The sequence below is a fragment of the Eschscholzia californica genome, unplaced genomic scaffold (assembly GCF_041429995.1).
Source record: "Eschscholzia californica isolate CP2 unplaced genomic scaffold, dmEscCali1.0.p SCAF_1, whole genome shotgun sequence".
In the NCBI taxonomy this organism is placed as follows: Eukaryota; Viridiplantae; Streptophyta; class Magnoliopsida; order Ranunculales; family Papaveraceae; genus Eschscholzia; species Eschscholzia californica.
This window is the reverse complement of record NW_028238198.1, coordinates 81,611,176-81,635,771: the sequence shown is the minus strand read 5'-3', so window position 1 is coordinate 81,635,771 and position 24,596 is coordinate 81,611,176. Positions and strand designations below refer to the sequence as shown.

The 24,596-nt window shown below is 36.9% G+C and overlaps 5 protein-coding genes across 6 annotated transcripts; 4 read left to right on the top strand and 1 right to left on the bottom strand.

Annotated features, from left to right (window-relative positions):
* Window positions 1-66: 66 nt before the first annotated feature.
* Window positions 67-3,185, top strand: LOC147569885 (putative NADH dehydrogenase [ubiquinone] 1 alpha subcomplex subunit 12). Its single transcript, XM_086656451.1, has 5 exons — window positions 67-676; window positions 997-1,023; window positions 1,826-1,914; window positions 2,657-2,766; window positions 2,848-3,185. Exons 1-5 carry the CDS (start codon window positions 588-590, stop codon window positions 3,007-3,009), a joined length of 477 nt encoding a protein of 158 aa, XP_086512577.1. The 5' UTR covers window positions 67-587; the 3' UTR covers window positions 3,010-3,185.
* Window positions 3,186-4,963: 1,778 nt separating this feature from the next.
* LOC147569884 (D-xylose-proton symporter-like 2) lies at window positions 4,964-10,445 on the top strand. 2 transcript variants are annotated; one of them, XM_086656449.1, is made up of 14 exons: window positions 4,964-5,169; window positions 5,287-5,378; window positions 6,314-6,392; window positions 6,600-6,659; window positions 6,775-6,841; window positions 6,930-7,054; window positions 7,440-7,541; window positions 7,775-8,140; window positions 8,217-8,264; window positions 8,366-8,428; window positions 8,843-8,923; window positions 9,166-9,264; window positions 9,419-9,556; window positions 10,137-10,445. In XM_086656449.1, the coding sequence occupies exons 1-14, from the start codon at window positions 5,116-5,118 to the stop codon at window positions 10,266-10,268; spliced, it is 1,506 nt and encodes a 501-aa protein (XP_086512575.1). In that variant the 5' UTR covers window positions 4,964-5,115; the 3' UTR covers window positions 10,269-10,445. The 2 variants fall into 2 exon arrangements, with proteins under 2 accessions (XP_086512575.1, XP_086512574.1); XM_086656448.1 differs by having other exon boundaries at window positions 4,983-5,169; window positions 5,284-5,378.
* A 100-nt stretch (window positions 10,446-10,545) lies between these two features.
* On the bottom strand, window positions 10,546-12,491 carry LOC147569883 (uncharacterized). Its single transcript, XM_086656450.1, has 4 exons — window positions 12,145-12,491; window positions 11,981-12,047; window positions 10,924-11,010; window positions 10,546-10,821 (listed from the first exon to the last, which is right to left on the bottom strand). Exons 1-4 carry the CDS (start codon window positions 12,304-12,306, stop codon window positions 10,739-10,741), a joined length of 399 nt encoding a protein of 132 aa, XP_086512576.1. The 5' UTR covers window positions 12,307-12,491; the 3' UTR covers window positions 10,546-10,738.
* A 596-nt stretch (window positions 12,492-13,087) lies between these two features.
* LOC147569882 (transmembrane 9 superfamily member 2-like) lies at window positions 13,088-16,966 on the top strand. The gene is made up of 7 exons (XM_086656447.1): window positions 13,088-13,835; window positions 14,441-14,481; window positions 14,578-15,163; window positions 15,247-15,384; window positions 15,542-15,698; window positions 15,777-16,261; window positions 16,556-16,966. The coding sequence occupies exons 1-7, from the start codon at window positions 13,675-13,677 to the stop codon at window positions 16,773-16,775; spliced, it is 1,788 nt and encodes a 595-aa protein (XP_086512573.1). The 5' UTR covers window positions 13,088-13,674; the 3' UTR covers window positions 16,776-16,966.
* A 4,669-nt stretch (window positions 16,967-21,635) lies between these two features.
* Window positions 21,636-24,085, top strand: LOC147569881 (uncharacterized). Its single transcript, XM_086656446.1, has 2 exons — window positions 21,636-22,023; window positions 22,952-24,085. Exon 2 carries the CDS (start codon window positions 23,031-23,033, stop codon window positions 23,922-23,924), a length of 894 nt encoding a protein of 297 aa, XP_086512572.1. The 5' UTR covers window positions 21,636-22,023; window positions 22,952-23,030; the 3' UTR covers window positions 23,925-24,085.
* The last annotated feature ends 511 nt before the right edge of the window (window positions 24,086-24,596 follow it).

The following is a 24,596-nucleotide window of genomic DNA, read 5'->3' as shown; positions in this document are numbered from 1 at the left end:
AGGCCACATCTTCTTTCCCCTTCTCCCACTACCACCATTAATCTGACGACCACCACAAATTTCGGCGACACGTTTACCATCTCCGGCAACACTTCTTCCTCTCTCATCTTCCCTTTTGTTCTCTTTTTTCTCTCTCCCTCTCTCTCTCTACTCGATAAAGGGGAGGAGTCCCTTCGCCGCTGGAGTTCTGATTTCTAAACGAAATGAGATCTTGTTTCGTCTAGAAACCAGACCAGGCGAGGCAGGTCGTCTTGTTTCTAGAGGAAACTAGATCGGTTTCGCCTGGAATCCAAAAATCCGGCTAGAGGAAAAGAGAGATGAGAAACTTTGGTGAATTTCGCCGGCTGGCAACACCCTATAAGTGTTAGGTTCGGGTATTTAAAACCACCCTCAAGCTATTAGGGTTCGGGTACATCTGGATTCGGGTTTGTATGTACAGTAAGCTTCGCACGTAAGAAGTAGAGGATCAGTGGCACGTGTGACTATGAATGAAACGAGAGTGTATTTTCTTCCTTCGTGTTGGATCTAGAGAGAGAGAGAAATTCTACCCAGAAAACTGAAAAAGAACGACAGAGAGAGAGAAGATAATGGCATCTTTGTTGAGGAGCACATTCAAGGCGATTAAGGAGAAAGGCGTCGGGAACTTTGTTAGGGAGCTCAAGGATGAAGGATTCTTGTTAGTCCCCCTCTCTCTATCTCAATATATATTCATATATTCATATATATAAACCCTAGAAATGGGGAAATCAATCTGAAAAATTATAGGGTTCCAATTAACTTTTCTATAGAAAAGGTGATAAAAAGAAGCCCTAGTTATTTGGCTTCTTCTTTGATAGTCAAATTGTTCGATTTACCCTAGGGATAACAGAGAAGAAAACAAGCTCTGCTCATGTTTTAGTAGATTAGATGTATCTTGCAGTAATTTTCCCTGATTCATTTTTGATGTTTATCCGGATACGATGATTGATTTCTTTTAACATTTACCTTTTTATGCAGGAAGTGCCTTGCGGATGGAAATCTTATGTAAGTAAACTTGTGATCGATCAAAACCATTAATTTTGTTACTTATATTGTTTTAGAGTTTGGGTTTATTTTTTGGATGCATACATGTTGGTCGAGTAGTTCTTACATCAATTGAGAGAGAAGTCTCAAAACCAAGTTTGTATGATTTTGGGAATCTCACTTATTGATTTTGGTTTTTAGTTGGAAGTTCTTAAACTTAGTTGGAAAATCTCTGATCGGACAATAGGCATGGATCGGGTCTACCTCCGGTTGTGGATCAGGCGATCCCAATTGCTTAGTTAGTAGGACTTGTTTTATCAGATATTGCAGTAACTAATGAATTGCATACTCAATTCGTAGTGATAGAAGCAGTTTATATTCTAAACTGATGTTTAGCTTATCCGATTGCATTTTCTAAAGATTAAGTTGATGAATAGTATTTTGTCTCACATTTCCAGGGTACAACAAGATGAATTCTCATTTCGTTGCCTTGATACTTCTATAACTATTTTTGTATTTGGTGCCACATGGGTATACTATTTTAGCAATATACTGATGTGCCGAATAGTTGTTCCGAAGTTGGATTACTTGTATCAGATATTCCATTAACTTCAATGGGTGTACTTTTAGAATTTATATATGTATATCGGATACTATACTGAGTGAATTTACAGAAAATTGTGTTAACCTCAAGACCGCACTCCAGATTAATAATATCTTTGTTGCATAATGTAACAACTTGTTTACTCCCTGTTCATTTTATATTCCTAATATCTTCTGCTTTGTTAACTACTTGTTTAATCCCTGTTCATTTTATATTCAGGAACATCAAAATCCACAATATAGGTGCCACTCTCGTGGGAGTCGATAAGTTTGGAAATAAGTACTATCAGGACCTTAAATTGCAATATGGTCAGTAATTTTCCATTTTTTTCCTCGTTTTACTTTCTTTATAGTTAATACAAATTTTAATGCCAAAAAAAATCTTCAAACCAAATTTCTTAATTTTGTTAGGCTTTGCTTGATGGCAAGTAATTGTGCTCCAGCATTTGTTTGTTTCAACTGGTTTTAATGTTCCATAAACAATTCTTTTCGGGAGCAAAGAAGTGTCTTCCGTAGAAATGTATTAACACCGCACCAATGTTGTGCTTTTTAAAGTTTATAGACCCTTACTTCCTCAGAAGCAAAATTGTAATTGAAGCTGAAACAAGATAAACTCATCTATTTCCATTGAAATAAAGGCTATCAATCAAACACAGCCTTATCAGGAATATTGAAGTCCGTCATCATTCTCTCCATCCTAGGTCGATTGCATTTATCAACTATAGTTCCGCTAAACTGATGCTCCCCGCGTTTCTGCTAAAGCTTTTGGAATATCTATGTAACAAACCGTAAACAATTCTAATTTCAGTCTTTAAGCTAGAGTTAATGTTTCTTATCCAACTTTAACTTTTAACGTTGAGATTTGGGTTTCAAAATGTTTGTTTTTATTTCAACAACCATTATATAATGTGTGTTTGTTGTATTGAACCATTCTGTTGTGTCAGAAGGATCGAAATGGTTGTTTCTCATAATTTTGTCATTCCTAATTGAAACATTTGTTGAAATGAAGTTGCAATTGATATGATAACACCTCGGTACAAAATAAATGCAGGAAAGCACAGGTGGGTAGAGTATGGAGATAAAGGAAGGTACAATGCATCACAAATACCAGCAGAATGGCACGGGTGGCTTCATCACATTACTGATCATACAGGAGACGAGGTAAAATTTCGACTCAAGTAGTAACCATGGAAACAAAAATACCGACTACTTTTCTCTTTTTGTCGTTTTGGGCAATGGCAGCTTCTGATGCTGAAACCGTCGAGGTACGGAATCGAGCACAAGCAGAATTTTTCTGGAGAAGGTGATGAATATATATACCACTCCAAAGGACACAGTCTGAACCCTGGCCAAAGAGACTGGACAAGATACCAAACATGGGAGCCGACCAAAACCGACGCCTAAACACCTATTATTCATTCCGATGAATACATCTTTATCGTGTAATCCTGTTTTCTTTTCCAAAACACACATAAATAACTGCATTGAGCAGTTTGTGAGCACAATTTCACCCCATATATTTCTTAATCTTTGTGTGTTAACTCTGTTGAAGTCAGTGATATTGGAGAATTATTGACGCATTATCTGCTCCTTGGACTGATAATTGTTTGTTGAATCTTTGCTTTCTTGTTTTTCCGTTGAAGTAGAATTTCTGTGAGTTTGGTTGAATGAAAAGAGAAGCATTGGAAAGGCGCCTGCGCCTTTGACAGGGTTAACTAACTTATCACTTAAAATTTTGGATGAATGCCCAAATTTGTTTGGTGTGCCTTAAGAAGTAGTCTTTTTTCAGAATATGTTAATTTTCTATAACTTGATCCATCTAAAATCCAGGCTAACTTTTTTTTTTTGTTAAAAGAAATCCAGGCTAACTGGGTAGCAATTTTATCTAATTTTCTTGACTTGAATCCAAATAGAATTTTGATTATAATCAAAATTCAACCATCAGTGTACTTGCACCACCATCGTTCCACCACCATCACCATCATACATCCACCACCACTACCCCATACCTTTACCGTACATCCACCATACCTCCAACACCATCCCCATACATCCACCACAACCATCATACCTCCACCCTAGCCGACACCTACCTCCAATATCACCACAATTACTACCATTATCACCACCACCTCTTTCAAAAGAGTAATCATAAATGAATTTAATTGAAATCAAGTATCTTTATGAAGGAAAAAAATACAAAAGTAAATTACATTATCAAACTAACTTTTTGACTTTTTTACTTATAAGTAACATTTTCGCCAAACACACTCATGATAATTTTTTACGTTTTTTAAAGCAAAAGAACTTCTACTTTTGGTTGCCAAACGACACCTAAATAACATAATGAGATCGCTCATCAATATTTTTCTTTGACATGAATTTCAAGAGTGATTGATTTCAATATGAAATTAACAAATCAAGATTAAATATATGAATTGAATTGTTTTGGTGAAAAAGGATCAGTCAATTTTTCTTAGTCTTCAGCTCTCTAGTTACTTACAACACCTTTGTAACACTTTCCGACAGTTTTGCAACACTTTACACAAAAAAATATTGAGTTTCTAGCTAAACAAAACACAAATATTTGAATTTTGTGACAAAAAAATACCAGTTTTAAATTTTCAACTAAAAGAAACATAATTTGTCTTTTTAATTTAAAAATAATTTAAAATAGAATCCAAACCAAACGTGGATGCCCTTAAAAAAAATTTATCCAGCAAATGCACCTGTGGAACTGTCACATTCACGTCTATAAAATAGAATGCAAACGTGACAAAGTTTGTATGATGTAGCTAGAACATTATAGATGATGTGGACTAAATTTAGACATCAATTAAACATGGTTTAATATCCAAGTTATGTTGCATCTCTTTCCCTACTAGAAGTATCGTGAGTTCTATTTGCAATACCACCCCTGGATTTCATACGATTCACAGAAAAGCCCTTGTGTAATGTTTGTCATTATTCTAGACCATTTGTTCTTTCTTAAAACAGTAAGATTCAAATTTTAGTCTTTTCATAAATATGAATCTTAAAGTGATTGTTAGATCGGAAATATTTGTTCTTTGAAAATAGTACGAATCTAGTTATGGTGTCCTCAATGAAGAAAAACACATGCTACCATCTAACAAAAAATGGGCATGATTTGTCGAAAAAATGTGGGAGACACTTCTTAGTGGAATCACTATAGTGAACAACAAGAATGTCATTGGCCTATTCTATTTAATTTGCTTGATGACAAGCAAATCAGCTAAAATTAGGGTGGGAGGGGGTTGGGAATCAAGTTAGTCAAATCACGTTGACCAACAGTCAGAGGGAGGTCCGATTAATTTCCCTAACTTCACAGGTGCTGATAGAAATTATACATAATATTCAATTTGAGTTTGTTCTTCTACTTATGAGCTTGGTGTGTGATTCTTCTGTTCATTCTCTCTTCAATTCTATACCCATCTTCTCGCCTACTCCAAACCCTAGTTTCTACTTCACTACTAGTCCCAAATCTTAGAAATGGCATCTCAATCATCGGATCCTGAACAACCCAGACTTCCATTTTCCCAAAAGGTAGTACAATTTTCCCTTTAAACAATTCCTTTTCGTTTCAATTTCAAGAATAAATTTGAATTTCCTCAGACAAACTAATTTTGGGGTTTCAATTCTTTTACTTGGTATTGAAAGAAGTCTTCAGATGAGATTGAAAATGCAAGAGAGCCTCTTATTATCAGAAATGATCATTCTTGTGAGAACTATTCTCTTTTTGCTGCAATTTTCCCGTGAGTATTTTGTTTTCATTTTGATACTCTTATGATGAGAGAGAAGATGATACTATTTCAAGGTTAACTTTTAATTATTCTTTTATACTTGGGTCTATTTTTATCACTCACTTTATGCTTTTTGGCATAAGATAATGGATATTAATATTATTGATAGTTTGATACTATCTGTCACGCCCAAACCTTTAGGAGTTATCCATATTGTCTCCGCTTTTGACTCCTCAAACCCAAACCCACACGTAAAAGGTTGCTTTTGACTCCTCCTACCCAAACCCACACGTAAAAGGTTTTGTTATTGGCAAAGGCTCCGCGAGCCCATCCAGAAGGCTTCGACACTTACTAAGTTTGAACGTTCACCTATAGCCGAGGCTCCAGACACTCGCGCGAGTGATGTGGGACTATCACAATCCCCCACCCTTAGTGAAGAGACGTCCTCGGCTGTGATGCCACTTATGACACCCTAAGAACGGCTCTTCGCGAAAGGTTGCAGATTGTGATAGTCCCACATCACTCGCGAGAGCGTCCGGAGTCTGGGCTATAAGTGAACGCTCAAGCTTAGTAAATATCGTGGCCTCTAGGTGTGGAACAAAACCTCATACCACGGTGGGTGATGGCTAAGTGAGGACAAAATCGTACATGTGGGGGGTCTGCATTGTCGTAGCGTGCTCTGCTAGGTCGAGGGAATTGTGTGTCATCGCCAATATCGAGGCCTTTTGAGTGGGTGAAGCCTTCTCCAAGAATAAATTTCCGTAGGCTTGGGTGGGCCTAAGGTGGTCTAAAGCGGGGTCAATATCGATAACTGCTAAGGCTTGGGACGTCCCACTATCACTGGCTCATTTCATAAGTTGGCAAAAGATTTAATATTTCTCAGTCTTCGCTTAATGTAGTTCTTGATAAACTTCACAAGCTGTTGTATTAACCCAATTAGCTTCTAGGTTTCTATTTCCGGCTCTTGGAGGACTGCTATATGGCTACGATATTGGTGCTACATCAGGAGCTATAATTTCTTTAGAGGTGTGTTAAAATCTGAAGATTTAACCGTGTTATATGTACATAAATTGTCTGGTAGAAAGTGCTTATTCGAATCCATTTTTAACTATGAAATTTGAAAAAATAATAGTGCTTTGCCAAGAATATACTGTAAACTATAAACCTAAATTTCGTTATTGTTCAATTTGTTTGACTCATCAACTGCCCAATAAAACTCCTAACTCTTTGCAGTCATCCACGCTTAGCGGGACTACATGGTATAATTTGTCCCCTGTGGAAGTTGGTCTCGTTGTAAGTTATTATCACATCTTCGTTTCGTCTTGCTATAGCCTCCCTTGATTTGAGGCACAAAGTGGGGTATCATGTAACTCACATCCTGTTCATTTGCATGGTTTACAATTTACAGGTCAGTGGTTCGTTATATGGGGCCCTGATTGGTTCTATCTTGGCTTTTACCATTGCCGATATTCTAGGTTTGTTCTTCTCAACCCTGTGATCTATGTAATTCTTGAAATCTCATGTTATTTAGTGGAACCTACTACATGACAATTTATATTGCAGGGCGAAGAAAGGAGCTGATTCTGTCGTCTTCATTGTATCTTGTTGGAGCTTTAGTAACAGCATTCGCACCCAACTTCCCAGTTATAGTGATCGGACGCATTCTATTTGGTATAGGAATTGGACTGGTAACTGTGGCTCCTTTAAGACTCAAGTTTTAATATGTCATCAGCTTTCTATATATTCCCTTCTTACGAGATATGATACATTAGAAAACAAACTGTATTCGTCCTGGACTTCAGCAGAGACCTCGCTCCGTGAAGTAAATCTGCAGACTAAAATCCAGTCGATAGAGATTTACTCGATTCCTTTTTTGAGCAAAAGAGGAAAACCCAAACAAAAACTTGCAGCTCTTCTAGGGTTTTCTTTCCTTCTAAACCTTTACTTTTCTTGATTCACTAATCATTATCCAAATTCTGATATAACATAGAACCAAGAAGACATACTGTGCATGTTCTTTAAATTACACTGGTTTTATGTCACTGTTCGTGATTTCTGCTTATTAACTTCCAGGCAATGCATGCTGCTCCAATGTACATTGCCGAGACTTCCCCAAGTCAGATACGAGGGCGGCTAATTTCTCTTAAAGAGTTCTTTATAGTTCTCGGAATGCTTGTAAGTTCCTCAAAATTGCATTGGTGTAGTTAGTTCTATTATGGTGAAAGTGAAACTATATGTCCAGGAGGTATATATTGAGTATTGGAGAGAGTACTCAAATTTCAATTTTACTTTTTTTTTGTTGCGTAGTTTGCACGGTACCCACCTAAAGTTAGTGTTTTTAACTTATGCTGATGTAATTTGTGAAGTTTTGGGATTGCAAATATTGAATGTTTTTCTCTCTCGTGCAGTTAGGTTATACCGTTGGAAGTCTGGAAATTAATATAGTTTCAGGATGGCGATATATGTACGTAACGAGTGTTCCTGTATCTTTGATTATGGGAATCGGAATGTGGTGGTTGCCAGCATCACCAAGGTGGTTACTTTTATGTGCCATCCAAGGAAAGGGAAATATGGAGGAGGCAAGAGAAATTGCTATTCGGTGTTTGTGCAAGTTGAGGGGTCAGGTTCTTGATAATTCAGTATCAGTACAAGTAGATGAAATGCTTCATGAGTTGTCTTATATTGATCAAGAGAAGGCTTCATTCAGGGAGATTTTTGAAGGAAAATGCTTAAAAGCACTTATTATTGGTGCCGGACTAGTTTTATTTCAGCAGGTACTTCTATTATCCGAGGTTATCTAGTTTGATATTGCCGAACATTTGGCATCTGAAATTATGTCATTTATCGCAGATAACAGGACAACCGAGCGTGTTATATTATGCCGCAACCATTCTGAAGGTACATCTATGGAATTCTTTTCTAGTTGCCTCATAAACTATACCTTTACTTGAGAGAATAGGAGCTGAATTTCATCTTACCTTACCCGTTTTTCTTGACAGAGTGCTGGGTTTTCTGCTGCATCTGATGCTACTCGTGTTTCGATTCTTCTAGGTTTACTGAAGGTAAGCCCTCTTTTTTACACAATTGGAGTTCGCTATACAACTAACCCAAACATCTTGTTGTCTGAATTGGATTGATTGGTGTTTTAAATGAACTAGGCATAATCTAATTGCATGGTTTTATCGAAAGATTCTTGATTTTACACAAAACTACCTGGTTTTATCAAAGCTCAGTGAGACAAAGGTTCCGTCCCTGAGCTCTATTTTGTATATAGATAGGTAGTATACGTTGGGACATTGGAGCCGATTTGGTTTCTTGGAGTGTTCTAATGACATACTTTTGAAGTTAGAATTCTTCTTTCAAGGGCTTGATTTTTTCACATCTTAGTTATCTTTGCTTATTGACTTGATTGTAAATTTGTAAGAGTAATGAAAATTTTAAAGGATGAGGGGGCTGATATTTCTTCTTTTATGTAGTTGGTTATGACAGGAGTTGCGGTTCTTGTTGTAGATAGACTAGGGAGAAGACCTTTACTTCTTGGCGGAGTCAGCTGCATTGTAAGTTTCTCTTTGGTGCAACCAAACTGATAAATTTTGAGGCTATATGTCTAAGTTATCTGGCTCCACTTTGGGTTAACCTTTTCTTCTTAACACGAGGGAGATGAGAAAATATTCGAGTTTCCTACATTGTCATTCATTCAAACCAGGATTGCAGATTGAGAGAGTATATTGGTAAAGGTGTACGAGTTTTATCGTTTAATTTGATTCTCAACCGAGTAAAAGTTTCTTCTTATTTGCAGGCAATTTCTCTGTTTTTACTGGCGTCATATTATATGTTCTTAACAAATGCACCGCAAGTCGCTGTTTTTGCTTTGCTGTTGTATGTTGGGTGTTATCAGGTAATCCAGAGTTCGAGTTTTGTTTTTTCTTTTAGTTTTTTAATTTGCTTCGAGAATTTGAGGACTAGTATTGATTCTGCTTCAGTGCATGAAGGTCGTATATTTGTTAACGGGTATCTGATAAGTATACGCCTAACACTTTCTAATATTGCAGTTATCTTTTGGACCTATTGGTTGGTTGATGATTTCTGAGATCTTCCCTTTACGTCTTCGAGGGCGTGGGCTAAGTATAGCAGTGCTTGTGAATTTCGCTTCAAATGCAATAGTTACTTTTGCTTTCTCTCCACTAGAGGTACAAATCTTCTTGCGATTTCCATTTTCGGTTTTGTCAATTAACTTCTCCCTGCTCGGGTTTTTCGATGATTAATCTACATAGTGAGGATACCACCAGCAGAACAATAACTGTTTCACTTTGTGCCGTGCCATGGCGGGTCCACATCCCTCTTCGTGCCATGTCTCTTGCCTATACGAGTCCATGCTGGATAAACGGGCTGCAACGAGGTGATAGGGGACCCGCGACCTATTGTGAAACACTAATAAAAAGGAAACAAAAAATCTTATATCATATTCATGCGACCTATTGAGTGTCCCCCAATGTCCTGAACCACTACCACCCCCTAAAGCAACAAGGTGGGAATGTGAAGAACAATAAAGAACTAGGATGACAGTTAGGTTTAGATCTGGCGAGTAGATACAGATATCTAGTAAACCAACAAGTTAGACGCTGATAACTTGCTCGATTACTGCCTATTTCCTATTTTATCATTTCCAACACAATCTATCCCAAGCGAGTAGAATTCCTTCCGACTTAAAGTTAGTCTATATATCAACTGAAACCATAACCATACTTATTTTGTTGTTTTTTTTTGCAGACGTTGGTGGGAGCTGGAATTCTATTTGTAGTATTCGGGGTAATAGCTTTGTTCTCTCTTATCTTCATATACTTCATTGTGCCAGAAACAAAGGGACTCACTCTGGAGGAAATAGAGGCGAAGATCTTGTAGAAGTATCATTAGTTATCGTCATTTCTTATGCGAGTTTAGAAGTACCTATTCTTGTAGATGTGAAAGGAAGCTGTCTGAATACAGAAATCTTGTCTCTCTGATAGAAATGGTTTTACCATGTATCGATCTAATCTATATGTTAAACCCGTATTTATTGTGAAAGTCTGATTTCTCCTCTATCCATCCCAGTTGTTGAATTTGAAAATGAAAAAACCAATGTGGCATCACATCAATTTCAGATCTGAATTTCCTAAAATGAAAAAAACACAACATGGTCTATAAGAACACCATCTATGTCATTGCTGGAGTGAAGGAAAAGGTAGCATTGAGATCAAGAAGGCAAATTTGCTGCCTGAAAATTACAAACAGATAAAATTTCCAACTAAAATTAAGATTGATATCCTAAAAACAAATCTCAGTCTTTAGCATTATAGATACAGAGTTTGTTCTTTCAGCTGATGTTTCCTAAACTATTCTACCATGGCATCAACAGAAGCCGGAGTAGCCTCCTTTATGGCTAAGGTAGGGGATTTCGATGTTTTTCGACCTTTACCTACAAAAGAAAAATGAAAACATTAATCTTGGAACAATTAGAGTAACAGTATAAATTGAAGAAGAAGAATATAGTCAGAGTAAAGCTAGCTAGTTAGCTTGCCTTTGCCCTTGAGCCGTTTAAGTTGCAACTTTCCACACTTCTTCATCGGAAACTTTGATGGAGTCTTGTTGGTACCTTCAGATGGACCTAATTACATAATCATTTATCAATATCAGGTGCCTGGCTTTTGGGATAAGAGAAGATACCGTAGCAACATATATGTGTCAGCTTGTGTAAGAGCATACTGAGTGATTCTTTGTCTACGAGGAGTCTTACCATATGTAGACGATATATGGTTTAGCTTTTAGTTCAATCATATTTTACTTCAATGTTGGAATAGATAAAGAAAAGGTAAATAGAACTCCTAAGCTATAAATAGTAACATAACCGACTCTGCAGCTTATGCAAGCTAGCAATAGTGGAGAATCTTCATAAGAAAAATTGCGTTAAAAATCTTCATATATTTAATTTGACAATTCCTCGATAAAAAAGATACATGGGAAGAGGGTATATAGACCACAATAGCAAAACTAAAAATAGTTCATGAGATGATCTAACAAATATATTGGCTATAAGTTGACAAAAGTTAAAGCCTTCAATGTCCGACCGAAAAGTTGACTAAATCTAGACAGTGATGCTACTCGGTTCGGCACAATTAAGTAAAAAATTGTAAATTTTATCAAAGTCCATCACATTCAACTATTCAGAACGCCATTGAAATCCACTACTTCCATCTGATTAAATATGATTCCAGTATTCAAGTGAAGACCAAGAACTAGCAAAACATAAAGCCACCCGACCCGAAGGATTACTCCCCGCGTAAAACTTTTTAATAATGGGAATGGATTTCAGCTTCTTAGAGCTTAAAAGGCATAAGCTTTTCTTTTCCCCTTTGATACCAAAGAACTAAACTATCTCCATGGAATATTTTTTTCGTGCATATCGGCATGTAGGTGATAATATTCGAGCTAGCTCAACTACATAGTCTAACAAAATACTACATGTAGGTGAACCACAACAATGACTTCAAAATACAACTAAGACCTAACTTCATAGTAATTAATCCAAAGCATAAGAGGAATCTAACCTAAAACAGTAGTATAAGAAAAGGAGTTACCTTGAGAAACTGCCATCTCAACATCTTCCATGGTGATTAAACCCTTCTCAATAGCTTCTTTCTGATCCTGAAAATTATTTAAGTATTGGAAGAAAATAATTACGACCCATTTCTTCTTATGGAAGAAACTGAACAGAGATAAGGGTTAGAGAGAGAGAACGAACCCGACGCCATTTTTTGAAGAGCTTTCGTTTGCGTTTGCTGGAGATAGGAACATACTGAGGTTTATTCTTAATCTTACCAGTTAGAGGATGACCATGAAGCTGTCTCTTACGATCTGCACTTTGAGTTCGCTTCTTTTTCTGTATAACATTGAATTTTGTCATCTCCCCTTCTTCTTCTTCTTCTTCTTCTTCTTCTTTCTCTCTCTCTCTGCAACTTTTTATAAACCCTAATTTGTGAGTGTTGGTTTTATAGTATCTTCTTTTGAAACTGAGGTTTTTCCTGGACTGCCTGTTCAGAATTACTCCACTTTGTACTTCTTGGGCTTTAGTATGGACGGCGATATTTGAAGCCCGGACTTCTTCCCGTCCAACACTATTAAACTAAAATGTTTTTCTTATAGGCACTTCTCTCCTACAAATTAAAATGAATCATATTAGTACAAATTTTTGTTATTCATTGTATCCGATTCTTTTGTTGCATATCAAGCATGACCCTTCTTCAGACCATGCATGATATACACCTACTTGCAACTTTGTTTATACATGTAGAAAATCTCTTAGATATAGGAGTGGAAGCGTAATCAATGAATTACAACTACATGTCCAATGCAGTTCCCACGTGTGTGTGTTTAACACGTAATTTTGACACAAATTTTCAAATTTTCAGCTCTGGGACGTTCTTTTACCCGTGTGACTCATCGTGTCAAGAATCTTGTCAAAGATTCTTTGTACACTTAACATTTCCCATATTAAAATAGAAATGTTACTTTAAAAGTAAAAGTGACAGCAATTGTTTTTGTGTGTTCAAATTCCATAAAAGATAACGACTTTAACTCTTCTTTCTAAACTGTATCTAAACGTTTATTTTTTCTATGTAATGCCAACAACCCTTGGTAGAGTGGTAAGAGGTATAATCTTCCACCTAGAGATCAAGGATTCGAGGCACAAGCTGAACAATTCAAAAAAAAGTTGTTGTCATTTTCTGAACAAAAAGAAGTGTTTCTGTCATTTTCGTTAGAGCTCGAACTAGACTGCTACCACACTTTTTTTTTTTTTGATAAGATAGCTGTTACCGTACTTATCACATCTTTTGATGTATGCATATGCAACCAAGTAATCCATTTATGAAGATAGTATTTTTTTGTCGGTGCTGAGAATAAAGTTTGTTATGTCACCCCAGAGAGAGAGAGGAGGCTTTTTAGATCCAAACGATTTTATGAAAGGCAGAGAGAGGAGGCCAAGTATTTGTTGGTATATCAGTCAAGCTCCCATCTCCATCTCTCCCTCAATCCGAAATACATGGATTACTAGCTCCAACCCATTTTCTCTCTCTAGATTTCTATCTCCAAACTTTTTCCCTCAGATCTGCCACCCCAATTGCTCTTCCCCATCCCCTCAAAACACAACTTAGGGTTTTCTCTATCAAAATCCCTTGTTTCTGTCTTCATCTGATCTATCTAGGTATAAAATTGTCACAAATCCAAAAAAGTTTGGATCTTTACTTAAAAAAGTCTTACATTGAGAAAACCCATGATGATAAAAATGGAGGGGAGAGCTAGTATGGTGATCTTTTTGTTGTTAGTATTGGTTTCTAGTTTCAGAGTAGAAGCTGATGGGTCGAATCATAAGTTCAATGAAAGAGAACATGTTCCTCTATATGCTAACAAAGTTGGTCCATTTCACAACCCTAGGTAAATTCTTATATCAAGATCTGAACTTTTGATTTCCTATCAATTAAATTCCCATAAAAAAAAATATATTTTATCATGATTTTGTTAGTTTTTTGATGGATCTGCATTTTCTACTTGTATTGTTCTTGACATTTTGAATGAAGGTATTAATATATCTTCTAAGAGATAGATTTGAAGTAATACATTTTGACTGAAATTAAGTTATAGATAGTAGATTGAATTCTGGATGTTTGGAAGAAGAAGAATTTGAATTTGGCTACAAATGGAGATGTTGTTATTAAAGTTTCCAAATATGGTATACAGTGAAACACCCATCGTGATTCGTATAGTTGTAAATCAGAAAACCGATTTTTACCTATTGATGATGTAACAAATGATGCTGATGTTATAACATTTCTCGAGTCGATATTCAAATTACTCTTAATAGCCTATGAATGTTTTACTCAGTGTATCATGTTCTCTCTCCCTCTCTCCATTTGTAGCTATGAACAATAGAATGTATTTCGAAATTCATTGTCATAATTGGGTAAGAAATATTTGTATCTATATTCGTTTATTGTTAATATTTGAGTATGTTTGCCTGATGGGATTTGATCTCTTTGTAGTGAGACGTATCGGTACTATGATCTGCCGTTCTGTGCACCAGGTTTGCTCATTCTTACACATTTTATCTTGCTTTAAATGACTTATTTTAGCTTAAGTTACCCATTTCACTAGTTTGATCCGTCTTTTAATCCTTCAGACAATGTGAAGGATAAAAAGGAAGCTCTCGGGGAAGTTTTGAACGGGGATCGACTGGTTGATGCACCTTACGAATTGAACTTTCGAGTTGACAAACAGAGTGAAACACTCTGTAGGAAGAAATTGACGAAAGAGGAAGTTGCTCAATTAAGGAGTGCCGTGTTGAAGGATTATTATTTTCAAATGTACTATGATGATTTGCCATTTTGGGGATTCCTCGGGAAAGTTGAAAGGGAAGGCAAGACAGATCCAAGCGAGTACAAATACTTGCTTTTTAAGCATATTCATTTTGATGTCCTCTATAACAATGACCGTGTCATAGAAATCAATGTCCAGACCGATCCAAACCAGTCAGTGGACATCACAGATGATAGAGAGGTCGAGGCAGAGTTTTCATATTCAGTCAAGTGGAAAGAAACCGATATTCCTTTTGAGAACAGAATGGAGAAATACTCAAAATCTTCCTCAATGCCTCAACACTTAGAGATTCACTGGTTTTCAATAATTAATTCTTGTGTAACTGTTCTCCTTCTGACTGGATTTCTTGCTACTATTCTTATGCGAGTGCTTAAGAATGACTTTGTTAAGTAAGAAATACTCGTCTTCATTTTGTACATCCGCTAGTTGTCCCATGTGTTTTTCATCTAACAGTTTCTTCTGCTTGGTATAGGTATTCTCATGATGAAGAGGCAGTCGATGACCAAGAAGAGACTGGATGGAAGTATATCCATGGAGATGTCTTCCGATACCCGAAGTACAAATCGTTGTTTGCAGCAGTTCTTGGATCAGGAACTCAGCTCCTTGCTCTGTAAGCAATGTTCCTCAAACTACATATCTTACCTCCAGTTGCAGCTTTTAACCGCTTGAGTGGTCCAATTTCCGTTTATACTCTATGTTGGGTTTCCAAAGGAGAATCTAGACATAACTACACGAAGCTTGACAAATTTGTTTTTTTTTTCACCCAGGGCAATGTTTATCTTTCTCCTCGCATTGGTTGGAGTTTTCTACCCGTATAATAGGGGCGCTCTTTTTACTGCTTTGGTTGTCATATATGCCCTTACCTCTGGAATTGCGGGTTACACTTCGACATCCACATATTTGCAACTAGAAGGAACTAACTGGGTACGGGAAAAAACCTAGATAGCCACTTACTTCATTTTGTTGGACTTCTCTCATTTTTCACGTTTTCTTTCTTTTCAGGTTAGAAACTTATTGTTGACGGGCTGTTTGTTTTGTGGCCCACTATTCTTAACATTCTCTTTTCTCAACACTGTCGCAATTGCCTATAGTGCCACAGCGGCTTTACCTTTCGGTACTATATTGGTTATTCTTCTCATATGGACACTAGTAACTTCTCCTTTGCTAGTATTGGGTGGTATTGCGGGTAAGAACAGCAAGACAGAGTTCCAAGCTCCATGCCGAACAACCAAATATCCAAGAGAGATACCTCCATTGCCATGGTATAGAGAAACTATTCCTCAGATGGCAATGGCCGGATTTCTTCCTTTTAGTGCTATCTACATTGAGCTTTATTACATATTCGCGAGTGTTTGGGGTCACAAGATTTACACCATATACAGTATCCTATTTATCGTGTTCATCATTCTCATCATCGTGACAGCCTTCATTACGGTGGCGTTGACATACTTTCAGCTTGCTGTGGAGGATCACGAATGGTGGTGGAGGTAAATTTTGTACTATGTTATGTTTCTAAAGTACCTGTTTTAATATTTTACTGTGTTGGGTGATTAGGTCCCTATTCCCAGTATCCACCTTGTACTGGTATTCGGATAGTAATGAACATATCAGTGTCGTGTTAGATAGGTTTTATGTTCTATATTGCCGTATGGAATTTCTCGGAGTAATCGAAACTCTTCAAGTAAAACGATAAATTTGTGTAAACATAACGATCCTAAGTCCTAACTGTTTCGAGTCACAGTACTACTTCCATCTACTGAGAAATCTTCGAATTCATGCAGGTCGGTTCTCTGTGGAGGTTCCACAGGTGTATTTATCTTTGGATATTGCTTATACTACTATCATGCAAGATCGGACATGTCTGGTTTTATGCAAACATCCTTCTTTTTTGGATACATGACTTGCATCTGCTATGGGTTCTTTCTCATGCTTGGAACTGTCGGGTTTCGTGCATCATTGCTGTTTGTTCGTCACATATACCGTTCGATCAAGTGTGAGTAGATGATGAATTCATACTTTCTCTTCTAGTACTTGTCGTTAGTTGTCGAAGTAATTTTGTATTAGCAATAGTTGTAGCAGTAATCAAAAGTAACGACTCTTCGATTGCTTTGCCGTTCAAAATTTTCTGCATTATATGGAATTAACAATATATTATTCTGCATTATATCGAATATATGTTCCACCTTTTTTTTCCTTCTGATATATTTACATTTTTCGTTTTTCTTTCTGTCATTCAATCTGATATCTTCTTTGAGTAGTTGCTCAGGTAATCCTGCATATTAAAATAGGGTCACTGGTATAGGGGCCTTGCTATCCATGTTCATTAGAAAAAACTAGACGATAAGAAGTTAGATTGTTGTTAGAAGAGAGAGAAAGAGAGAGACCTTGTGGCCCCAAAGGCTGCACATGTTCGCCAAGTTTGTTGGACTGCCTGGCTCTGGCCGGCCAAGCACAAGGGCAAGTCGTCTTGGCCCGACCTAGCAAATAGGCAGGTTGGTCGGTGGTCCGCTGTTGCACGCCCTAGACAGGCAGGGGGTGGCTTGAGCAACCGTCCCAACTGAGACTCCTATTAGATATTAGACAATCTTAGGCCTAATTGACCCGGTCTAGCCGACCCCAGCTGGATGATTTGGACCAGTTAACCGGTTGTCAAGATCCTACAGTTGATATACTTGTTGTAGGGGTGGTGGCCAACGTGTCGTGGTGTGTCTAACATGCCACGACAACGACAAACACGGTTCAGAGTCGTGAGCTCAGACTAGAAAATTGGACACGGGAACACTGATAATGACCCAGCCCTTGCGGTAACATTTTTTGGGTGTGGGGGTACAAATCCAAAACTTTTATTATTATTATTTTTATAAGTCCAACATTGTGGTCTTTGTTTTAACTTACCACTTTGGTTACTCTGTTTGTTGAGAACAGTTTGGTGTTTTTTCTCAACTTGAAGTAATGACCAAGTAGAGCCTGTCGATGCTTATTTACTATTAATTAATATAACCCGTTTTCCACGAGTCTTGTATGGCGAGTCGTGTCACTGTTCTGAACTCGCAGCGGGGCTAACACGTCTGGGGATTCTAACTCTCAGGCTTGCCACACCCCACCAGACCCGTCTTGCCCCTCCTTAGATTGAGCCATGCAGCCTGTTTTCTGTATCGACACGGCCCACTGGCACCACTACGCTGGGAGTACTGACTTTTAGTCTTTGGACTGCATATCATTCATTATTGTCCCCTGAGTGACAGTAGAATTATATGGGACATATTATGGCATAACCCTTGACATATAGCGATATTTGTTATGGCAACCTTCTTAATTTATATGGTTGTTATAGGGGTCCCTTGACTTTCTCAATGACAGAAAATTCCCAAATATGTGAAATTTGTTGTCGATAGTCTAATCCATCATATGCAAATCATTGGTTCCTACATTGTCGTTCTATATTTTTTTTGGAGGACTTCTTAATTTTGTATATGGAGGAGTTAACAACGAGTCTTGACTAATTCAACAAGAATATGAAGGCGCCTAGTCAAAGAACATTAGTAGACTACAAATAATATACATGGGTTTTGATTAAGTCAATTATATGTCATATCTGCTTTCCAATTTTTATCCCTCTATCTTCTCCAATCTTTTGAAGGTTAATTCCCTTTTAACCCGTATTTTGTGACAAAATTTACTCTTTGACTTATGTAAGTGGTTCAACGTGCCTTTAAGAGGATTTTTCTTTTAAACTTTTTCAGGAAATACATTTCGAAACTTTTATTCCACATCATCTTCCATTCTCTCTTTCACTTCATCCCATCTCTCCTTTGATTTATCTGTCCCTCTCTTCACCAACCCAGAGGAGAAGGGTGAGGTGGAGAAAGGGAAAGATGAAGTGGAGAGAAGAGACTTGAAAAAAATCGAAATCCTTTAGTTCTTCGGAGCCATATCAAAGGGTCGGATATGTCAGTATCTGGGCCACAACAAAGAGTTTGTCACAAATTTGAGACAAAAATAAAATTAACCCAATTTATATAATAGTATAAAGTTTGAGAAGAATGTGATTTAAAATTAGTATAATTAAATTTCTCTTTTGGAGTTAATGGGGAATGTTGTTTTCTATTCTATAGATGATCACCTTGTGGAGTTAGTATGTTGCATATTTAACCATCTGGTGATGAATATGTATAGTGGTGGAAATGTGCTACTTTTCTGATGTTGTAGGATAGTATAATTTTGTATCACACTGGTATCTTGTAAACTACTTGAATCTTTTTTTTAAGTTCAACAATTTAAATATTTTAAAATTAATTTCTTATTCATCATTTTATTGTTAAGTTGGGAGTTAGTCCGAAAATCAACTTGCCCGATATCGAGATAGCACGCCCGGTCAACTGGCCATAAAGGGCTAATGGTCAAAAAAATTTCTATTTTTGACCAGACTGGACAGACCGAGCAATTAAATGGATACAAAATTTTGATTCTCGATCCAAATCAGCCTGAAAAGTTAAGTCCCCCTAACAACTGCAGATAATCCGACGCGTCCGATTTCAACCTTTTATTTTTTTTTGGTCTCAAATTTATTTACTGACTGGTGTTCTCCTACATCATCTTCATTGACAACTTCAAAGAAAACTCAAATATTTTTCTAAAATTACCCAACTTCTTCATCATCATCCTAAAATCTTCTTTCTTATTATCATCACCGATTTCTTTTGAAACTTAAATTTCTTGCATCTCTTCTTTCCCTCTCTCTGACCCCTCGCTTTTTTATGAGGATTTCTACTAATGGAAGTCTTCAAAATAAAAATAATTTTTTTTAATTAATCTAAGTCTAATTTTTTTCTTCACGAAGAAGATGAGATCTAATATTTTATTTCATGAAGTCCACTATTTATTTAGTGAAAATTACATTTGGTTTGCTGTGATGACAAGAGAAAGAAGAAAATAAAAGAAAAGTAATTTTGGAAAATTAAAATCTGATCTAACCCATAATAATCAATGATGATGAGAAAAAATGATGACACTTCAAAAATAAAAATAAAAATAAAATAAAAATAAAATAAAAATAAAATAAAAATGACTAAATTTAGAAAAAAGAAAGTGGTCATCTAGGCTATTCTTACAAAGTAGAGGGGCACATGAGATGTTGACTCTATTTCACGGGGTCCATGGAGAAACCAGATTACACTTAGAGCCAATCCAGCCCCAGCCGGCTGAGGCCATAATTTCAAAATTATGGCCTCAACCACCCGCTCAAATCCCAGCCGCTTGGAGCTGGGGCTCCTCCTTCCGTCGCCCCTAATGTTAGGGGCGACTGAATGGAGGTCCCAAGTGACCGTTGGGGCCCCAACGGTCACTTGGGGATGCCCCCTAGCCGTTGGAGCAAATCCAACGGCTAGAAATGGATCCAACCCCTATAAATAGGGGTTAGATCCATTTTCATCTCTCACCCTCTTCATCACTTTCTTTCTCTCATTCTTGCAACTTCCTCTCCATTTCTATCTCTCTTTCTTTCAATTTTTTTTTGATCTTTTCATTTGTTCACCCATGGATCCATTAGACATCAACGAATTCGATAACCAAAGTTATATGGAAATGTTGTCCCCTAATTCTACTTACCTGTCGGCTCAATTAGGAGTTGATGATTATGAAGTATGTGAGGATTCTTGTGTGCAAGGAGGGACGAATTCGACAAAGATAACTAAACGGGAACCGTATAAGCCGGATGAAGATATTTTACTTGCTAATTGTTATTTGAAAATCACATTTGATGCGGTTGTCGGAAATAGCCAAAAATATAAAGTATTTTGGCAAAAAATATCGGATGAATATAATGCGAGTGCAAAGTGAGATAAGCTCGGAATGTCAAAGTTTTATATCGACTTTGAGGATAATAAATAAAGTTCCAAAAAGCGGAGAAAACGATTATGACCGGGTAATTGTTTCTAACTTTTTAATTTCTTTTTTCTATCTTTTCACTTCATTCATAATATATACTTATATATATATTTTGTTTATTTTAGTTACAAAGAGCTATCGAATTGTATAAAAAAAATCATCAAGGTAAAGGGTTTAGGTTCCTACATGTTTACAAAATTTTGATGACACACAATAAGTGGATGGCAGACATGCCAGGAGAGTCAACATCCGGTAAAAGAGATTCTAATACCAATCCATCGGAAGAAAGACCAATTGACCGTAAACAAGCCAAAGCAAATGCAAGAGTTGGCGAACCATCCACACATTCTACCGCTTCAAAAACTCCCAGTGAGGGATATTGGGAAAAAAGAGATGAAGATTCCCAACAAAGATCAGCAACTTTGAGTGAAGCAGTACGGGTTCAACAAGAGACCCTAAAGGTGCAACAAGATTTTCTACGGGTGCAAACGGAGTTGGCGAACCGATAATATGGGATGGACTTAATGAAGATTGATATTAGATCTCTCAACGAACATGCTCAACAAATGCTTTTAGCGGCGCGAGAGGCTTGGTTCAACGGTGCACCACGAGACCCAAGAAACCCCTTCTAGTTATTTTTAATTAATTTTTCTAGTGTTGTTTAGTCGTATTTAAGTAGTTTTAAATTTTTAATCAATTATTAGTTGTAATCGATGTTTTTTTAATTGAATTTTATTAGTAAATTGGGAAATTCCAAATTCAAATTTTCGGCCTCAAGAGAGGCTGGGGCTGGAGCTGAATTTTAGAGGCTGAGCTGAGGCCAATAATTTTAGGTGAAAAAGTGGTTTTTTCGGCCTAAAACAGGCTGGGAGTGGACTTGCTCTTACACCCTCTTAACCATACAAAGTACAAACTAGTGTAAGAGCTAAAGTTGATAATGATAAAAAATATGGACTAATAGAGAATAAACCCAATTCTTCAACACCTACAAAATTAGGGCACAAATGTAGAAAAGAAAGAGAGTACCCACTACACACAAGTGTAGGATACATTTCTAAATACAAGCAGTCCTTCATGGTTTCAAGTATAATAGGCTTTGCCAAGCTTGAAATACCAATCTTCATCAAAAAAAAAAAAGATTGAAATACCAAAAAACTAACATCTTTTTTTTTTTTAATCTAAAAACCCAATCTCCCAATTCCCACCCAACAAAAGAAAACAAAAGCTAGAAAATAAGATAAAAACACAAGTCTTCCATTAAACAAGTAGAGAAAGAGAGAGAAAGAGAGGAGCACCACCACCAACAAGAAGAACTGCTTCTCATCTGGATCTCTTCTTCTTCTTCTTCTTCCTCCTCTAACTGGTAAGTCTCTCTCTCTCTCTCTCTCTCTCTCTCTCTCTACATCTCTCTCTCTTGTTACATAGATAGATATTTCCTTTCTCTCTTATGGGTGTATGAAGGAATCTTTTACTTCAAAGTTTGATGCTTTTTTTCTTCTTCTGAAATTATCTTGGTTCTTCTTGTGAAATCCAAGTGTGGGTAGTTAAATCTGTGACCCAGATTGTCTATTTGTTCGATTTAGTTCTTAATGTTTTTAAAGAGGATTTTGAGCTGTGTTTGTTGTTAGGGTTTTTTTTAGGAATCATGACTTGTTTTTTTAGAGCTATTGGTAGGTACCTTCTATGATCTAGCTAGTGTTTCAGCTTGATTTACTTTCTTCTTTGATTTCTTGGGCTTTGACTTATCATGAAATTTTCTTACTTGAGGTTTTTTTTTACTAGGGTTTGCTACTTGCCCATGATAAAAATTTGGGGTTTTTGTTGGTTTACAGTTTTACACTATGATCCAGGTGATATTTTAGGTTAACAATGTGATTCTTCCAGATCATAACTACTTTTCCCCCTCAATGAAGTAGAAACTTTTGTGATTTGGTTCTCTGGGAAGTCCATTGATCTATTGTCTGAACTAGCCCAAATGACATCTCAAGCTCACTGTGATGATCTTGCTTCCACTTCTAGATTTTCGGTTGTGTTCTTAAATACTTACATGTTTCCCCTTGTAACACCATTAGGGTTTTGTACACCCCGTAATCGAATTGTTATTTCCACAGTCCATTGTTCTTAAACTATTCCAAAGTGTTGCATTTGGCTAATGTTTCAGACCTAGTTTAGTCATTTATCTTCAATGGAAATTTCTTTCACGTTGTATTACTATCTGATGCTTAATGAAGATGAGTTTTTTTTCTATCTATATTAGATCTTTGATGCTGGTTGCTTAATATCAAATGCAGCTAGTTCCAGTATGTTGGTTTAATCTCTTACTTCGAGCAAGAAATCCATTTTAGGATTCGTCAATTTCGTAAGATTAACATGGACGAAAAAGGGGGAATGGGTATGAGAAATTGGGATTTCTCGAAGCAATCAGTTAATGCCGATCCAGTAATGTTTAAACCTGGTTCTGGAATGCCAGTCTCTGGTAGTAGTAATGAACGTCATCAATCTTCTTATCCAAAGATGGGTATGTTCTTAAACAGAAACCATATGATCCCTAAGTCTGAAGCAGAAGCACATTCGGTACAATTCGCTAACCATTTTTGGGGAAACCAGAGAAACTTTTTACCGACAAACAGATCCAACCAACACCATATGCACACAACTCATATAAATATAGAAACTGGACTACCAGTTGTTCCCAAGACAGAAACCCCATTATCCATTGCTCCTATTAGTTTTGGTATGCCCTCAGATGGATCATCAATGCAACATGATGAATATGGGCAAAAATCTTCGAAGATTAGGAAACCACGAAGTTCTACAAAGAAATCCGATCCAGTTTTTTCTAAAGATTTGAAGCCAAAAGAAACCAAAAAGAAATCAGCTTCATCTGCAAAGAAGAAGGCCCCATCTTCATCAACATTGAAACGTGAAAAGAAGAATCTTGACATTGTTATAGATGGATCTGGATTAGATTTTTCACAGGTACCTTCTCCAGTTTGTTCTTGTACAGGCTTTCCTCGGCAATGTTACAGATGGGGAGCTGGTGGATGGCAATCCGCTTGTTGTACTACCAATTTATCGGAATATCCTCTTCCGATGAGCTCTTCAAGACCCGGTGCCCGTTTAGCCGGGAGGAAAATGAGCAATGGTGCGTACGGAAAGCTTTTACAGAGACTGACAGCTGAAGGTTATGAGCTCTCTCAAGCAGTTGACTTGAAGGATCATTGGGCGAAACACGGTACCAATAAGTTTGTTACGATCAAGTAATTTTACAAAAACATGGTAGTTTATGTTAACTTGTTTGCTTATGAAGTTCACTTGTTTTCGTCTTTTAGATGTGGGTTTTTCTATATTAGAAACATTTTCGTCGAACTGATTGTAAAGTTGTAATGTAGTAAACGAAGGAGTTTAATCTGTTCAAGTTAAAATTGTTCTGCATCCATTTTAATCATTAACTTGTATTTCTTGTCATGCCTTCTAGAAATCTAATAACCCTTCATCCTAGGATCTTATATTTCGTTATAGTTATCGATGACTTTATTGGTTTAGGGTATCAAATTTAAACTAAAGAAGGAAGCTTAAACCATCATCCCTAGCCATCCTTGGTATGTTTACCGATTTTGTTGTTCCAGTCAAATATTTCCTTTGTGTTCTAGCATTTCTTTTTTCGTTTTTGCTGTGTTTGATACTCAAATACATAGATATTCTAGTCAGAGCGCCATTCGCTTCAGTGTTGGTATAATGTGATATACTGTTATGAGCTGGGGTAGGTGACTATAGTTGGTTCAATTTACGGGGATCTGATATCACACCCAAACCACAACCCCGTGGATCTGCACAAACGAGGCAGACTTGTAGGCGCGATCACTCTCTTAACCCGACTAGTCTGAACATGAAACATTTGGCATCAGTATATAAACAAAAACGGATTATGAGACA

What these genes read in the sequence shown, in the direction of transcription:
- LOC147569885 (XM_086656451.1), top strand. Translation starts at nt 588, where the DNA reads ATGGCATCTTTGTTGAGGAGCACATTCAAGGCGATTAAGGAGAAAGGC. An exon ending in GGACCTTAAATTGCAATATG is followed by an intron (nt 1,915 to 2,656) that starts GTCAGTAATTTT and finishes AAATAAATGCAG; the next exon opens with GAAAGCACAGGTGGGTAGAG. An exon ending in CTGATCATACAGGAGACGAG is followed by an intron (nt 2,767 to 2,847) that starts GTAAAATTTCGA and finishes GGGCAATGGCAG; the next exon opens with CTTCTGATGCTGAAACCGTC.
- LOC147569884 (XM_086656448.1), top strand. Translation starts at nt 5,116, where the DNA reads ATGGCATCTCAATCATCGGATCCTGAACAACCCAGACTTCCATTTTCC. An exon ending in GAGCTATAATTTCTTTAGAG is followed by an intron (nt 6,393 to 6,599) that starts GTGTGTTAAAAT and finishes AACTCTTTGCAG; the next exon opens with TCATCCACGCTTAGCGGGAC. An exon ending in TTGCTTTCTCTCCACTAGAG is followed by an intron (nt 9,557 to 10,136) that starts GTACAAATCTTC and finishes TTTTTTTTGCAG; the next exon opens with ACGTTGGTGGGAGCTGGAAT.
- LOC147569883 (XM_086656450.1), bottom strand. Translation starts at nt 12,306, where the DNA reads ATGACAAAATTCAATGTTATACAGAAAAAGAAGCGAACTCAAAGTGCA. An exon ending in TGAGATGGCAGTTTCTCAAG is followed by an intron (nt 11,011 to 11,980) that starts GTAACTCCTTTT and finishes TTATGTAATTAG; the next exon opens with GTCCATCTGAAGGTACCAAC. An exon ending in TAAACGGCTCAAGGGCAAAG is followed by an intron (nt 10,822 to 10,923) that starts GCAAGCTAACTA and finishes TTTCTTTTGTAG; the next exon opens with GTAAAGGTCGAAAAACATCG.
- LOC147569882 (XM_086656447.1), top strand. Translation starts at nt 13,675, where the DNA reads ATGATGATAAAAATGGAGGGGAGAGCTAGTATGGTGATCTTTTTGTTG. An exon ending in GGTCCATTTCACAACCCTAG is followed by an intron (nt 13,836 to 14,440) that starts GTAAATTCTTAT and finishes ATCTCTTTGTAG; the next exon opens with TGAGACGTATCGGTACTATG. An exon ending in GGAACTCAGCTCCTTGCTCT is followed by an intron (nt 15,385 to 15,541) that starts GTAAGCAATGTT and finishes TTTTTCACCCAG; the next exon opens with GGCAATGTTTATCTTTCTCC.
- LOC147569881 (XM_086656446.1), top strand. Translation starts at nt 23,031, where the DNA reads ATGGACGAAAAAGGGGGAATGGGTATGAGAAATTGGGATTTCTCGAAG.